Below are 16590 nucleotides of genomic sequence, written 5' to 3'. Positions count from 1 at the left end.
TATAGGATCGCATACTGGTATTCGTAGTTTCCAGTGGCTGCAACCTCCACATCTGAATATTTCTAACTAGAGCAGGAGTTGGCAACCTTTCAGAAGTGGTGTGCCGAGTCTTCATTTATTCACTCTAATCAGGGGCGGCTCCAGGCACCATCACCCCGGGCACTCTGCCGGTCGCCGCGAGGGCGGCAGGTAGGCTGTCTTTGGCGGCATGCTTGGGGAGGGTCTGCTGGTCCTGCGCTTCCTGCACTGCATCTGCTGCCCTGGTCTCCGTCACCCTCCCCACACACAGCCCAGTATTGTGTCCTGCCATACTTGGGGTGGCAAAATGCCTAGAGCCGCCCCTGACTCTAATTTAAGGTTTCATGTGCCAGTAATACATTTTATCGTTTTTAGAAGGTCTCTTTCTATAAGTCTATAATATAGAACTAAACTATTGTTGTATGTAAAGTAAATAAGGTTTTTAAAATGTTTAAGAAGCTTCATTTAAAATTAAATTACAATGCAAAGCCCCCCGGACCGGTGGCCAGGACCTGGGCAATGTAGGTGCCACTGAAAATCAGCTTGCGTGCAGCCGTTGGCACACATGCCATAGGTTGCCCGCCCCTGAGCTAGTGATTTGAAGTCTCAACTTCCACCATTCACATCAGATGAGCTTTTACTCTGAAACCTAGTGTAGATGAAATGTAGCAAAGTAGATGTCAACGTTGCTAACTGTTATTCAGTACAGCAGAAATAGATAGTTACTGTAAAATGGGAAATGGAATTTCAGACTGTAGACAGCACTTGTATATTATTATTATTCTTTGTTATCTGTATTATCACCATGAGTCCATTGTGCTAGGCACTGTACAAACAAAGGACAAAAAGACAGTCCCTGCCCAGAAGAGCAGGCACTAAGTGTAAGACAAAAGATCGATAAGGACAGACTGCTGGAGGAGGAAAAGGAAACAATGAAACAATATTGATCAGCATGATGGGCTGGGTCTCAGTATCCCACAATCATATATAGTACCCCCGTCTGTCCCCCGTCTGACTCTGGGCCCAGAGCTAAAGCAGCATTCAGCAATTGCACTAGCTACAGAGTTTATTACATTTTAAAAAATTCTATTGATTCCATCTACACAGTAGATAATTTTTATTACAAGCAGGCTGTAATTTTATGGCATAGTATAATAATCCAGTACCTTTTAAATGCAACCAGGGGGATAATTCCATGGTCGCCATTTAATAGCCTTAATTTTTCTGATCTGTAATAGTTTTGTTTGTGTTCTTTCACTTCAGTACCCAGCATGAAACCAGAACTGATAGAACCTAAATGTCAGCCATGGGAGAAAGTGCAACAGTCAAAATGTGTATGTAAAATGCCCTATGAGTGTGGGTAAGTTCAGCCTGACATTGACAATAACTTTCTCACTTTATTCAAGACGAATTAAATTTCTCAGGAATTCAGTTCATGACAGATTAGACAGCTTTACTTATACCAGGGAAAGTCATTGTGCTGTGTTTACATTACCGCTCAATCAATCCCCTGTTCTTCACTTACCTGTCAGTGGGAATTAGCAGTGCTAGAATTTAGGTAAACGGCTGAAGGTAAAAGGATAATTTCAGCTCCACTTGATCTGTGAAATGGGGGATGCGGGGAAGATAAAATGCTATTCTGGATATTTAGAAGATCAAGGAGGAGTAAGAGACTCATCCCCCTGGGATATAAATTCTCCAAGTAATAAGCATGTGCAATAAAGCAGGTATTTTCAGAGAGACTGCAGAGCTAGAAGAGATGCAATAATCTGATCTCCCATTTACACAGCAATTTGCAGAGACCAATCTGTGGCACCAGCAGAGTGCTCAAGGTCACCCTTTTGCACCTCATGATGTGAAGTCTGGCTTGATTTTATCATCGTTCATTTATTTGGTGCTTTGAGTCTCTGGGACACTTTACTAATGGGACAAATGGTGCTGTGGTTTGGGTTTGCCTTTATTGTGCTTGAAATCAAATGGCTCAACCACTGATTTATTTATTTATTTATTTTGAGGAAATAGAAGAATGTCTGGGACCCACCAGGCAGTAAAAGTTGAATTTTGAAAATTGCTCTGCACCCACAGTCGGAGTGAGACTTTCATAATAGCTGAGCACTTTGGGTGTGAGCTCTTGAAATCTGGGCATCTCCATCACAGTGGGAGCTACTGGCAGCTGAGCACTTGTTTAGATGCCTAAATGGGAGCTGAACGCTTGAGAAGCTGACCCCACAATGTATGCTCCTTATTGGTGAACAATTACTAATTACACATGTAATCCTAATGACTTTGGCGAAGTGGTTCAGGGAAAAAGGTTCTATTCAATGTGATCAAGGAGGGGATTTTCAGTCCCCTAAGTGACAAAGGCACTGGGACTTGTCAATGGAAGTCATGCTCCTAAGTCACTCAGGCATTTTTGAAAATGCCACCCAGCCAACGCAAGCTCTAACTAGCACATTTTGAACGTCTGAAAATGAATTAAAGTTAATGGGCCTCATGCAGTTTTAGTAGATCTGATTCATCACTGTGCTATGAGGAAGGATGGTCACGTGGTTGGGGCAGCAGCCTGGACCATGGTTTTAAATCAAAACTTGCGGTGTGACCCTCTGCAAGTCATTTAGGGATGGATTTTTGAAGGTATTTAGGCACCTAATGATATAGATAGGCACCTTGCTTTTGAGTCTCATTAGGCACCCAACTGTATCTTGAGATGCCTAAATACCTTTAAAAATCTGACCCTTTGTCTCTGTGCCCCATTCCCAATCTGTAAAATGGGGCTAATAGCCCTGCTCTACCTCACAGGGGAGTACTGAGGATAAATACATTCCAGACTAGGAGGTACTCAGATACTATGGTGGTTTGGGCCTTTTCCATAGACAATGTGTAATGCTCTGTTCAATTGTGCCCAGTGTAAACAATGGCGTCTGAGAAGTCAATAGTGTTGCAGCCACTTATGCAAAGGTCTGGATTTGGCTCATGGTTTATAATTATTTTTAGCTTTTGACAAATTTTGTTCAAAGTGGCAGAAAAGTAAGTAAACAATTATTTTGCAATCAGTTCACTATTTCTCAAAAAAACCAAAACAAAAGACCCCAACATTTTAGCAGAGAGAACAAATTAATTATTAAAGATGACTCGATGGAATAGGCACCTAGTCACTTGTAATGCAGTTTACTACCATGTTGGGATTAAGGATGTAACTTGAGTTTGTTTTCTTACTTTGAGTCTGGCAATACCTTAGTTTGCTGTGGAGACAACTCAGCCTCCGCACAGCCCAGTTGAGGAAATATGTGTGCAATGATGGATTACATAGGAATTGCTCCAATGGGTCTATCCAGTCTACTTCCCTGTCTCTGATGGTGGTCAGCACCAGATGCAGGAAAGTGAAAAACCCAACAGTAGGTAGATGTGAGGTAATCTGCTCCGCGTGAGAGTTTTATCCTAATCCTCAATAGCTAGACATTGGTTTCAACTCTGAAGCAGAACAGTTAATATTCTTCCAAAACTATAGTCTTGTTATCCATACAAATGTCTAACCCCTCCTTTGCCATCACATGGTGCTGAATTCCACAGTGTAATTAAAAATGTAAAAAGAGATCTCTGAGCCATTAGCGATTACTTTGGAGAAATTGTAGAGGATGGGAGAGATCCCAGAAGACTGGAAAAGAGAAATACAGCAGAATACTGGGCAACGGCAGCTGAGACACCACTCTAGTCACTGTGAAGCTAATTAATTATTCTAGAGTAGGCCTCAGTGGTGTAGCTAGGAGTGGAAATTTGGGTGAGCCCTGACCTTCCAGTGGGCGGGCAATGACAGACTGCACAAGTTCAGCTTCTCCCCTGATGCCATGCCCTCTTCCTAGCGTTGGTGCCCCTAGACACAGGGCTTCACCTGCTGAGCTGGGCATGTGCATGGGCCCACGACCCCACCCCCATGCTCCAGTGTGGATAGCTGCTGGGGTAAAAGAGGTTCCCCTCTTCAGGCTGAAATTCTTCACATTCTTTAGGGCAGAGGGGAGATAATAGAAAGTGGTCCGCCACTTCAGTTGAGCAGAGTCTGAAGGCTACTCCCCCACCTCCCCAACAGGGTACCCAGCAAGGGAAACTGGTTCCCTGAGCCTGACCATCTTGGGAAGAGAGAAAGTTTATCCAGAGCGGGGAGGGAAAACTGGGGCAGGGGAGGGGCTGGACAGGGAGGGCAGAGGCTAAGGGCCAGAGTTGGGGGGAAAGGGCAGGACACAGGGGGGCACAGGACATGGGTCAGGTGGCAGAACTTGGAGGCATAGCAGAGCCTGGAGCTGGGGGCACAGGGATGGGACTGGGGCATAGGAGGGATGAGAGTGTGGGAGGTGGCAGGAGGAATCTGGGGGCCCACCTTCCCCCATCTCCTCCAGCCAGCCCTTACCACTCAGCAGGCATAAGAGGACAAGGCTTCCCAGGGCACACAGGCTGAGGGGCACACCCATGGGATGAAGGGGGGCCTCACCAGGGCTCAAGCTCCGCGTGCCCCTGCCGACCCCAGCTCGGTGTCTATCCGCCCGCCCGACCATGTCCCTCTGTCCTGCCGGTGCTGCTGTGTGTCTGTGCTTCTTGCACTGCATGCTGCTGCTCCGATCTCCGGCGCCCTGCCCGCGCCCAGCCCAGTCATGCATCTGGCCTGGCTTCACTTTGCTCCAGCCCCAGTGCTAGCCTCACACAGATCTGCCTCCATGAGGCACACTCCCCGTTTGGAATAACTCACCCTCTCCCAGCCATGGATTCAGGTGCTCCGGCCCTGCCTGTGCACCGTCCTGGATTTCAGATGCCCTAGTGATGCTCTTGGTCGCTGTGGCAGATTTAGATGAGCCTGGATGCTAAGTGGCTATGCTCCTGGTAGACCTCATTAAGAAGAGCTCTGCCTAACTGATGGGCTGAGGAGAATTAAGAGGGTAACTAGGCCATTTGGCAGATGATACAAAAGACACAGGAAGGAAGTGAGAAGAGATATCCTGTATCTCTAGGACTGTAGGTTTAAGGCTATATAGACTGCATTTGGAGTTTTATGAGCACAAATTCTCTGAGTCATTTGTGGGCTTGAACAGAGGCAGGACTGAACTGGCCCTCCCATAGGAAAGTACAGTACCTATCTATAAAAAGAGGAATAAGGACTACCCAGGGAATTATAGACCAATCAGTTAAACATTGATATCTGGAAAGATAATATAGCAAATAATCAAACAATTTGTAAATACCTAGAAGATAATAAAGTGATTGTTAAAAAAATCAACATAGCTTTGTCAAGAACAAGTCAAAGCAGACTAATGTAATTTCCTTCTTTGACAGGTTAACAAGCCTTGTGGCTAGGGGGGAAGTGGTAGATGTGAAATACCTCGACTTTAGTAAGGCTTTTGATAGAATTTCACATGACCTTCTAATGAGAAAACTAGGGAAATATAGCCTAGGCAAACCTACTATAAAGGTGGATATACAGCTGGCTGGAAAATTGTACTCAGAGCAGTTATCAATGGTTCACAGCCAAGCTGGAAGGGCGTATCAAGGGGGGTCCCACAGGGATCTGTCCTGGGTCCAGATCTATTCAATATCTTAATAAAGGATTTGGATAATGGCATAGAGAGTACACTTATAAATTTTGGGGATGATATCAAGGTTGGAGGGATTGCAAGTGCTTTGGAAGATAGAATAATAATTCAAAATGATCTTGACAAACTGAAGAAATGATCTGAAATAAGTGGGATGAAATTCAATAAAGACAAATGCAAAGTACTACAGGTAAGAAGGAATTATTAGTAGCATAAATACAAAATGGGGACTGTCTAGGAAAGATTACTGCAGAAAAGGAGCTGAGGGTTATAGTGGATCATAAACTCAGAACGAGTCAGCAATGTAATACTGCTGCAAAAATAGTGAACACCATTCTGGAATTAGCAGGAGTGTTGTAAGTAAGACACGAGAAGTAATTCTTCCATTCTAGTCAGCACTGATACAGCTTTAACTGGAGTATTGTGTCCAGTTCTGGGCACCACTCTTCAAGAAAGATGTGGACTGATTGGAGAAAGACCAGAGGAGATCAGCAAAAATGATAAAAGCAAAATGCAAAAATGATAGAAAACATTACCTACAAGGAAAGACTGAAAAATTTGGTTTGTTTGATTTGGAGAAGAGAATTGTGAGTGTGGGCTGTGATAACAGTTTTCAAGTGCATAAAAGTTTGTTATAAAAAGGAGGAAGATAAATTGCTCTTCTTATCCACTGAGGTAGGACTAGAAGTAATGGGCTTAAATTGCCCCATGGGATATTCAGGTTAGACATTGGGAAAAACTTCCTAACTGCTAGGGTAGCCCTGGAACAAATTACATAGGTAGGTTTTAGGATCTCTGTCATTGCAGATTTTTAAGAACAGGTTAGACAAACATTTGTCAGGGATAGTTGAAATAATACTTATTCCTGCCTCAGTGCAGGGGACTGGACTAGATGACCTACCGAGGTCCCTTCCAGTTCTATATTTCTATGATTCTCTTTCCTTTTATAAGTTTTTATTTTCTCACCTTTGTTTCATTTAATGTTCCTTGTTCTTCTGTTAGAGGACAGGAAGAACAGAAGTTCCCAATCTACTTTCCCTAGACCATTCTTTATTCTGTAGACTTTTAACATATCACCTCTTATTCATCTCCTTGCTACAGTGAACAATCCCAGTCTTTTCAATCACTCTTCCTATGAGAGTTTCTTCTTTATCCCTAATCATACTTGTCACTCTTCTCTGAACCCTCTTTAAACTCTGCAAACTCCTTTTCGAAATGGGGTGACCAGCACTGCACATTGTATTCTAGTTGAAGGTGTACCTAGTTGTTCTAGTTGAAGGTGATTTATACAACGGCAATATATTATTCTCCATATTATCTTTCCTTATGTGTCTTAATATTCTGTCTCCAGGTATCAAGGAGGCTCTAAATTATGCCTGGCTGCAGCAGTTCCCAAAGGGCTATTTTGCAGCAAGGGGATTGCTGGAGTGCAGCATGTTCCAGCCACATCCCTTCCCCTGGTATATCCCTGCCCTGGGGGAATCCCTCACCAGCTGGTTCAATCAGCTTTTCACTTGCTTTGGATTGCTGAAGCATTACAAAGCAGGCAGATCAGTGAGTTGGGAGCTTCCTCTTAGTCTTTTCTTTTCAGCTAAATTAAACAGCCTCATATACACAGTTTTGTAAGTATTGTAAAAATCAGGTGTTGAAATTTGTTATTTTCAGACAAATAAAGCAATACAGTAAGTCTACTATGCATTTTTAAAATAGCAAATGGTAGAAGCAACTGAGTTTAGCTGTCAAGAGGATGTGGATCACAGTAATGTCTAAGCGCACGTCCAGACTAACCTGCGGCATCGGCGGGTTAAAATCGATTGCTCGGGGATCGATATATCGCGTCTAGTCTGGACGTGATGTATCGATCCCCGAGCACGCTTACATCGATTCCGGAACTCCATCAACCTGAACGGAGTTCCGGAATCGACATGGAGACCCGCGGACATCGATGCCGCGCCGTCCAGACGGGTGAGTACCTCAATTTTAGAAATTCGACTTCAGCTACGTTATTCCCGTAGCTGAAGTTGCGTATCTAAAATCGATTTTAATACCTAGTCTGGACGTGGCCTAAAACTGATATTTAGGCACTTAAATCTGGAGTTTAGGTGTCTAAATACCTTGGTGGATCTGGGCCTAAAGGCTAAAGCATGCTCCCACTGAAATCACTGGCAAAATTCACAGAGACTTCAAAAGGCGGATAAAGGTCTTAAGTTAGGCACAACATACGTGTGATGGAGGGAGAGAGAGAGCCTAATTCTGATCTCACTTACCTGCATGTAAGCCATGAGTAACTTAACCAAAGTCATTGGGGATGCACCAATGTACATGAGATCAGGATAGGACACGTTTTCCCCCTTTTAAGAGGTACCAAGATAAAGGAGAAGTAAATGATGCAATTTCTGCTTTTCTTTTCAGACCGTCCCTGGATGTCTGTGCCATAGATGAGAGAAGCAAGAGAAACACAGCCTTAACTGTATGTAAGATGTACGTTCTTGAGTGTATGGGCAGAAAATACTCTTTGACCAGCGAGGAAAACTGCAAAATGCCTGCTGCTGCAGCAAAACCTTGTGGCTCATGTCATTTGTGGGAAACATGTGATGGTAAGAGAGTCCTCACATTTAATGTGGATGAATTTGGAGAAACTGCCTGTGAATAAAAGAAAACCTTTATCCGCTTGCACATTAGCCATGACTCTTCTCCTGGCTTGATGTGCCTCCATTTACCCATCTGTAAAATAGATATAATTCCTACCTACCTTCCAGAGGTGTTCGGAACGTAGGAATTGCCCTCCTGAATCAGAGCTGAGGCCCATCTAGTCCCGTGCTCTGTTTCTGACAGTGACCAGATGTTTCTATGCTGGAAAAAAAGCCTGTAGGAAATAATTGTGGAATAATAGGGAAAGTTTCTTGCTAACTCCCATTAGTTAGAGGTTGGAGCATGAAATTTGATATCCCTTCTAGAACCTTTGGGGTGAAATCTTGGCTGCACTGAAGTAAATGGCAAAACTCTCATTGACTTCAATGAGGCCATGATTTCACCCCTCGTGTTTGTTATTCAATCCTTGCTCATCTTAACTCTGGATGTTGTCACTATCCATGGCAATGTCCGATCCTTTTCTGAATCCCACTGAGCGCTTGCCCTCAATGTTATCTTGTGGCAATGAATTCAGTGGCTAATTACACATTGTGTGGAAAAAGTATTTCCTTTGCTGCCTTTCAGTTTCATTAAACATCCCCTTGTTCCTTCATTGTGAGAAAAGGTGAAGCGAAGTGCCTGGTTTATGCTCTCATACATACCTATATATGATACTCTCTTTTCTAAAGTTAACAGTCCCAATCTTTTCAATTTGTCATCAAATAGAAGTTCTTCCAGGCCCCTAATTATTCTGATCACTGGTCTTTTAATCTCCTCTATTTCTGTTACATCTCTTTTGACCTAGAGTGACCAGAATTAGTGTTTGTAAAGTGCGTTGAGGTCCCCACATACACATCAGTTGTTATATTTCTTACAATAAAACGCCATCAAACCCATAGTTTTATATCTTGTCTGGTGGGTTCATGGAATGATCCTTAGCAAACATTGTTTTGAAAATAGCAAACAACAATAAAAATGGGTAAAGAGTTAAAATAGAAAAGGAAGAAATTAGGCAAAGATTAAACAAATATACAGTCAAAATAACTAAGCCTTAAACAAGGACAACTGTGGACTAAGATTAAAAATAAAAACACAAATGGAAGAGAAATCTCATACCCCTTATTCTTTGCATGTTGTTATTTAGGCCCTGATCCTGTGAATGCTTATGCACGTGCATACATTTACTTATGTGAGCAGATCCATTGACATCAGTGAGATTACTTATTAGTAAAATTATACATCTATGTAGAGTTTGCAGGATCAGGGCCTTAACTTGTTACTCTCTGGACCAGGGACGTGTCATCTTATACGTCCACCAGATAAATAATAAATCATGCTAGTATTGTTTTCAAGCAGTAATTTCAAATGGGTAGGAGAGAGCTGTGCTCTCAGCCATCATCAGCAAGCACTGCTCAGACTAGCAGCAGCCCCCATACACGCTTACGACTCCTGTTACAATAGAATTGCTGTTTGAATCTGCTTTTAGTTTTTCCCACTGAACCTAAATATTGATTAACATCTGACCAGGAGCAGGAGCTCCTACAAATTGCTCAGTTACTGGGAAAATTTCTGATGCTAGGACAGTTATGGGTCTGTTTTTCTTTCAGTGGTTGAGATACTAATATTGGGGTATGTGTGTTTTTTAAGCTCAAACCAACACATGTGTGTGCCGAGAAGCTGGGCAATGCGACGAGGGAGGAATAAGCATTTGCGTCGACGTGAATGGGAAAGTCGCCAGAAGGACAATGACTGAATGTGAGGCTGGTCTCCTCAAGTGCCGGGGGGAGAATGTCACCCCTGTGAGCATGAGACCCTGTGATGAACTGAATAAATAAGATATTTTATGGTTCATTTTGCTTCTTGCCATAGGATATGTCAAAATGTCAATAGTTGGGGAGGTCATGCTTAAAAGTGCCTTTGAGTTTGTTTTTTCCTTTCTATGTACATAAAACCTTATTCTACCCAACGTAGGGCCTGACATGAAGCCCACTGAAATCCATGAGGGTCTTTTCATTAGCCTCAGTGGGCTTTGAATCAGGGCCCTTAGCCCTTACTCAGCTTGAACGGTCCCAGTGAAGCTAAAATAAGGGCTATAGGTCTAGGCCTGTGGCTTGGAATTGGCAAGTCTGCTTTACATTTCCCTCTGGATTAAAAATGTTCCAAAATTGGCCTTGATCCTGCATCTTATTTCCTGCAGGCGCATGAAACAACTTGGAGACTCAGTCTAAATCTGCAAATGCCAAGGTGCTATTTATAAAGAGTGATTGATTTAAGTATCTAAAACATGTAAATTAATTTGAAAAAACAAACAACCCACCCCAAAATGCACACATACACTGATTGGACTGGATAGCTTCCATGTGTAGAAACCAGGGAAAAGAATGGCCCATTAATGCAATAAGAGATATGATTATTCCCTTTTAATGAAGTAACTTTATTACCATTTTGCCTTATTCAATTAAGCACACTGCATGCACAGCAGTGTACCTGTCATTGAGCCTGAAGCATTTATAAGTCAAAGCAATATGTACTGATAATGAAGACAGCTTAAAATAATGAAAAGAATTAATATACTGTAGCTTCTGGTACACCAATTCCGCTTAATACAAATATAACCGTATATTTCACATTATCCTAACTTTCACTGAGAGCTAAACTTTCAAACATAGGCAGCTAAGTTGAACTTGCTAAAATGCATTTGTATATTTGCAAAATAGGAATTTACATATGGAAAAGTATCTAGCAAAATCTGTTTTCAAAGGAAAATTTTCTCAAGGTGGGTTGCTTTGGGGAGGCGTCTAATAGAAATCGAGAAAAATTACACTCAGTCTCCTTGGAGATACTTTGGGGCAATTTCTTAAGGAAGACGGCTGTCCAATAAAGGGGGTGTCTTGTGCACCGCAGCTTGTGAACCTAAACTCTGCAAACAGGCAACATGCACCTACTTGTTTTATGGATGAAATGGCATGTTTGCAGGTACACACACATGTTGCAAGTACAATTTAGGTGCCTGTGTTTGAAATCCCCACCCCCCTTTTTTTTGTCTTCGTAGTTACTCATAGATCAAAACAAGGACATGGGCTGGGGGCTGAGTAGCAGGATGGATGTTAAAATAAGCTGGATAAAATTGTGAAACTTGTACATTTTTAAAGAAATGGATTTATATTGATCATTAAATGCCTATCAAACATAACGGGTTCCATTGTTTCTCCTTATAATGACTATTGACTTACTTGATGTGTGGTTGACCTGCGTAAACCCTACCTCAACTTGAAAAGCTCCATTCTGTGGTAGTACTGGAAATGAGAATTCTGAAGTCCTCCTCTGGCGCTTATTTGCATATTAGGCCTCTCAATACTTTGCCAGCTCACGTATTTTCACAGAAGTGCCCTAGTTTCAGAAGCAAACTTAAAGCTCTGGACGTGCTTATTTGTGCAGTAAGGTTTCTTTCCCCTGGAACAATTCTCCTACATTTATCATTTGACCCTTGGTCACCCTGGTTCACCACTAAAGCTGCTCTTATACAAGATCTTATTTTGTTGGCTAGCAATGTGTTGGCAAGTTTCCACATCCCAATCATAAAAGGCCAGATTCAGCAGCCCTCAATCAGACTGAGTATTGCTTACTCACATGAGCCATCTCTTTAAATTAGTAATCTGACCTGTTTGAGTTTGAACCACATTTAACAACCATGTTCTAGCCTTTAACTGGATGAAATTCTATGGTTTGTGTTATGCAGGAGATCAGTCTCATGGTCCCTTCTGGCTGTAAAATCTATGAATCTGATGCTCCAGCCTGACCTGGCCAGTGTGGAACAATAAGGACCGGACTAACTTGCAAATGTCCTGTGTCAGAGCCCAGTGTTATGACACTTTTTTTCTTTCCACACAGGCTCTAAAACACGACTGTGTCATAATAAGGTATCATAGCATGGTACTGTTTGTAGTATAAACAAGCCCAAAGAGAATCCCTGGAACAACGAAAAGGCATGTCTAGACAGAACATTTTACTAAGCCAAGAGCAGGGCTTAAATTCAGCTGGAGCTGTCTGGAGCAGAGCTCTGGTAAATATTTTCAAACTTTGTCTCCAGCCTGATGCTGTTACGGTTCTGAACCAGGGGCGTCTGCAGCCCACTGGGGCTCCACGAGTCAGTTTCAGAGGATCAGTAGGACCAATCATTGGTCCAAATCAAGCCAGCCGCAGACTATGGAAAATTTGCATCCAGATCTAGGCCTTCCTCCTGATGCCATTGAAATCAATGAATAATCTCTCATGGACTGGAGTAGTGCAGGAGCAACTCTCTGGACTTTGCAACTAAGGCTCCTCTCTTACTAAAACCAAACCAGCTAGAGCACTGCTCCTCCTGAATATATTAGGTCCAAGCTTCAAAGCAGATTTTATTATTTTGTCTGAAAGTTTAATTTGGTTGCAGAATGTCTCAGCTGTTCTGTTTAATAAAGGGCTTTGGGATGCTCTGTAGGTAGGATATGACTCTAAATTTTTGGGTTATGGTTTTTCTGTTATCCATAATAAAAGACTTTAATCAATCAGACTGATTGTTTTGCCAATCTTCCTAGTTAGAAATCTTGTTTACCAAGTTTTGCCATTGGGGGAGCTTTCCATGGGAGGACTGGTAAAAATGATAAACCCCTAAACTTTGCCTTCCCCTTGATAAGGGAAGAAAGTGCCATCAGTGCAGAACTAATGCAATGGAAAGTGTTACTGGATTTCTCCAGGCCGAACATTCTTTGGGGAATAGCAGCTCCAAACTTTACTGCATAACTAGATGTTCAGTCTGTCACACAAGGACAAACAAACAGCACAAGGCTGGCACAAGAGTTCTGGTATTAAGGGAAATATGAATAATAGAAAGACTCCACTCCCCTGTAATGATAATTTATGTACACAGATAATTTCCCATTGATATAATTTTATTTGTGAGGCCAGCAGATAACAACAGCTAATATGTTGCACCTCTGTATTGTCTTTTTATCCAAGATCTCAAACCAATGTACAAACACTGGTCAATTAAACCTCAGTGCCTGAATGGAAACCCTAGATCAGAACATTTCCCAAACTTGATGTGTGTATTTGGAATTAAAATTTAGATCTGGATCCAACTTTTGCAGCTAGCCCATATTTCTACCAGGAGCCAACCTAAACCTTCAGATTAGAAAAACCACAAACTCAATAGTGTTCACAATTTGGCATATTGGGCCACTTTCCAGGCACAATGTCCCTATGTCACTTTACCTGCTGGCACCACTGAAATGGAGCAGAATCCGTGATGAAACACGAAAGCAGTTTAACAGCTCACAGCTATGTGAATTTCATATTCAACAGAAATTGCAGGGAGGGATTTGGGGTTTGCAGAATGTAGTTACCTGTATTAGAATTAGGCCACCTCCACCAGCATTGTGCCCCTATCATCATACTGTGGCAATGATTCAGTACCAAATCAGAAAGAAGAGTGCATTTACTGAATTACCACACCACAGAGTGTCATAGTATTAACCTGTCCTTCCTTGTCTGTTACCATGTGTTTGCATTTAGCTCAAGGGGACTGCAATCTGGATGGGACATCTAGGTGCTATTGTAATCCACTTATTAAAGAGTAATAATTTCCTGGTGGTCTTCAATCCAAGTACTGATGTACATAAGAACAGACATAGTGGGTCAGACCAATGATCCAGTGAGCCGCATGTCCTGTCTTCATACAGTGGCCAATGCCAGATGCTTCAGAGGGAATGAGTCTTCTCCCAGATTCTGGAAAACAGAGGCTAGCAACATTCAGAGTATGTGGTACAGCCCTGGCCATCTAGGCTAATGCCATTGATGGACCTATCCTCCATGATGTGGTCTATTGTGGCTTGGCTTATTATATCTAGGGAGCCACAACACAAACTGTTGTGTATATAGATTGTAATTGTGTATGCGTGTGTGGCCCTCCCTCGCTGTCTATCTCCGAGGGAGGCCACACCTCTTGGCTGTCACTCCCCTGCAATACCAGTTTTAGATAAGGGGAAATTTAGCAGTCTTGGGCTCAATGCCTCCAGCGGGGTCAAGCAGTGAGTGGTTCAGAGACCAAAGCCCTCAGACAGGGCAGGGCACCAACAGTCTTAAGCCCAAACCTCAGGCAGGGTAGAGCCTGGTATAGTCTGGGACCCCAGACCCTCAGACAGAGTAGGGTACTGAGCACAATCTGGGGCCCCAACACTCTGGCAGGGCAGACCCAGTGAATAATCCGGGGATCCTGGCCCGCACACAGGGCAGGATACCAACTGTGTAGGGCTCCAGCCCTCAGGCAGGGCAGAGCAGTGAATTATCCAGACCCCAACCCTCAAGCAGGGTGGGGTACAGCAGGCCAGGGCTCCAGCTCTCAGGCAGAGGTGAGCACCCAACACAGTCTAATGGGCCCAGGCAAGTGGCAAGCACCCAACATAGGCTAGGGCAGTGCTCCACGGGCCGCATGTGGCACATCAGGGTAATCCACTGGTGGGCCGCAAGAGAATTTGTTTTCATTGACTGTTTGCAGGCACAGCCACCCACAGCTCCCGGTGACCACAGCTCATCATTCCCCACAGGTTGCCCACCACTGGTATAAGGGGCCCAAGAAGACAGTAAACTCCCACAGGCCGCCTGGTTGGAGTGGCTGCCAGCCCAGGGATGGGATACCAGAGGGTAGAAGGATGCAGGCCCAACCGACTCCACTGCGTCCCAACCCAGGGCCCTAACAGCGGCAGAGTGGTCTGCCACTGGGTCAGCTGGAATCCAGATGCAACACACTGAACCAGACTCAGGCAGCAACACAGCAAGACCACAGTCAGACCACTTCCTACCCTTTCTCAGCGTCAGGGCCGGATTAAGACCTGTAGATGCTCTAAGCACTCAAAAGGTTATAGTGTCCCCCCATATGTAATTCAAAATAAAAACAATACTACACAGTAAAATCATTCCTCCAAGTGTGTAAGTGGTCTGCTAATGATTGACAGCGGTCTGCACATGTTTCCAAATCCAATTTTTTCTTGGAGAGCTTGGCTTGTGTGGTAAAAGTGTTGTAAAATTTCATTCCACATGGTCAGCATGAATACAAACTCTAGTTCTTGCATCTTATTTGCAATGTTTTCTGCTTCTCGTATAGTTTCTCCCTTTTGTGATTGGTCTTCAGCTATACTTTCTAATGCATCCACAGTCTTTGAGTAGGACTCCAGAATTGCACTTGTTGCCACTGCATGTGCCTCCCAGAGAGTATTAGAAAGAGATTTCAACACACGATCATTGCCCAAATATGTTTTAAGAACTGCCCATCGGTGTGTTGAGGCAGAGAAAAATGTATAAAGTAACTGAATTGTTGAGAAAAACCTTACTGCCACAGGACAACAATCAACAGCACAGTGGCCAACAAGATTGAGAGAGTGTGCAGCACATGGTATGAATATTTGTTCCATTCTAAAAGCTTCTGCATTCCTTGATAACGCCCTGACATGTTGGCAGCATTGTCATAAGCTTGACCTCTGCACTTTGAGAAATCTATTTTGCAAACTTGGCACAGATAATGCAGTACTTGATTTGCCATTTCTTCATCAGTGTAGCTTTTCAAATTGAGGGATGTTATAAATCTTTCAACTGGTTTTCCATCTGTGAGAGACACATATCTTAGTACAGTACTCAATTGATCAATATGTGAAAGATCAGGTATAGAGTCAACAGATAAACTGAAGTACCCAGCAGTACTTATTTCATTCACAATAGCTGAACGAACTTTGTCACTCATTAGACCAATGCGTTCATCATATATTGTCTTGGATAAGTATGATGGATTACCTTTGCCAGCATTCCCATATTTTGAGATTGACCCATTTTTAGCAGGCCATATCTGAGCCACAAGATCCAACAGTCTCAAGAAATTTCCATTTTGCAATGATCCAAATGTGTCATTTGATCCCTGGAAAGGCAGACCACGTTCAGCTAATGTTTGAATAACAGCTATAACACGCTGCAAGACATGTTGCCAGTATTCACACTCCCCTTTAATTTGTTCTTCCAACTTGTGTGTCAATCCAAAGCCCTGTCTTCGATTTAAATATGTCAACATTGAACCTCTGAGAGTAGTGCTATTTTCATGTTGTTCAATTAAAACAGTATTCCACCAGTCACTAAATCCATTTGCAGCAAACCAGGATGTTGAAGGTTTATATGCAAAAAGTTTGCAAACGAAACATTACACATCTCCTGTTGATGACTACAGCAGCTATTCTTGAGTATATTTCTCACCATTCACTTTCATGCCAAAAAATATTTTTTGTGGACAATATCTTGTTTGTTTGCCATTGGTAAAAGTCCGACATGATTTCTCAAATGGTCC

The 16590-nt window shown here is 42.9% G+C and overlaps 2 protein-coding genes across 2 annotated transcripts in view; one reads left to right on the top strand and one right to left on the bottom strand.

Annotated features, from left to right (window-relative positions):
* C7 (complement C7) overlaps nucleotides 1-11418 on the top strand; it is a 39405-nt gene extending 27987 nt beyond the window's left edge. The window contains exons 16-18 of the mRNA XM_030567651.1: nucleotides 1282-1378; nucleotides 8007-8191; nucleotides 9873-11418. Coding sequence (XP_030423511.1) covers nucleotides 1282-1378; nucleotides 8007-8191; nucleotides 9873-10060 — 470 coding nt within the window. The 3' untranslated portion in view covers nucleotides 10061-11418. The remainder of the gene's footprint in view (nucleotides 1-1281; nucleotides 1379-8006; nucleotides 8192-9872) is intronic.
* Nucleotides 11419-15175: 3757 nt separating this feature from the next.
* LOC115654050 lies at nucleotides 15176-16320 on the bottom strand. Its single transcript, XM_030567987.1, is given in 2 exon segments — nucleotides 15176-15663; nucleotides 15666-16320. Coding segments are annotated over 2 exon segments (1143 nt in total).
* Nucleotides 16321-16590: the final 270 nt, after the last annotated feature.

The sequence above is a fragment of the Gopherus evgoodei genome, chromosome 6 (assembly GCF_007399415.2).
Source record: "Gopherus evgoodei ecotype Sinaloan lineage chromosome 6, rGopEvg1_v1.p, whole genome shotgun sequence".
NCBI lineage: Eukaryota > Metazoa > Chordata > Testudines > Testudinidae > Gopherus > Gopherus evgoodei.
Note: the sequence above shows the minus strand (reverse complement) of the source record. Positions and strands in the feature narration are given on the sequence as shown.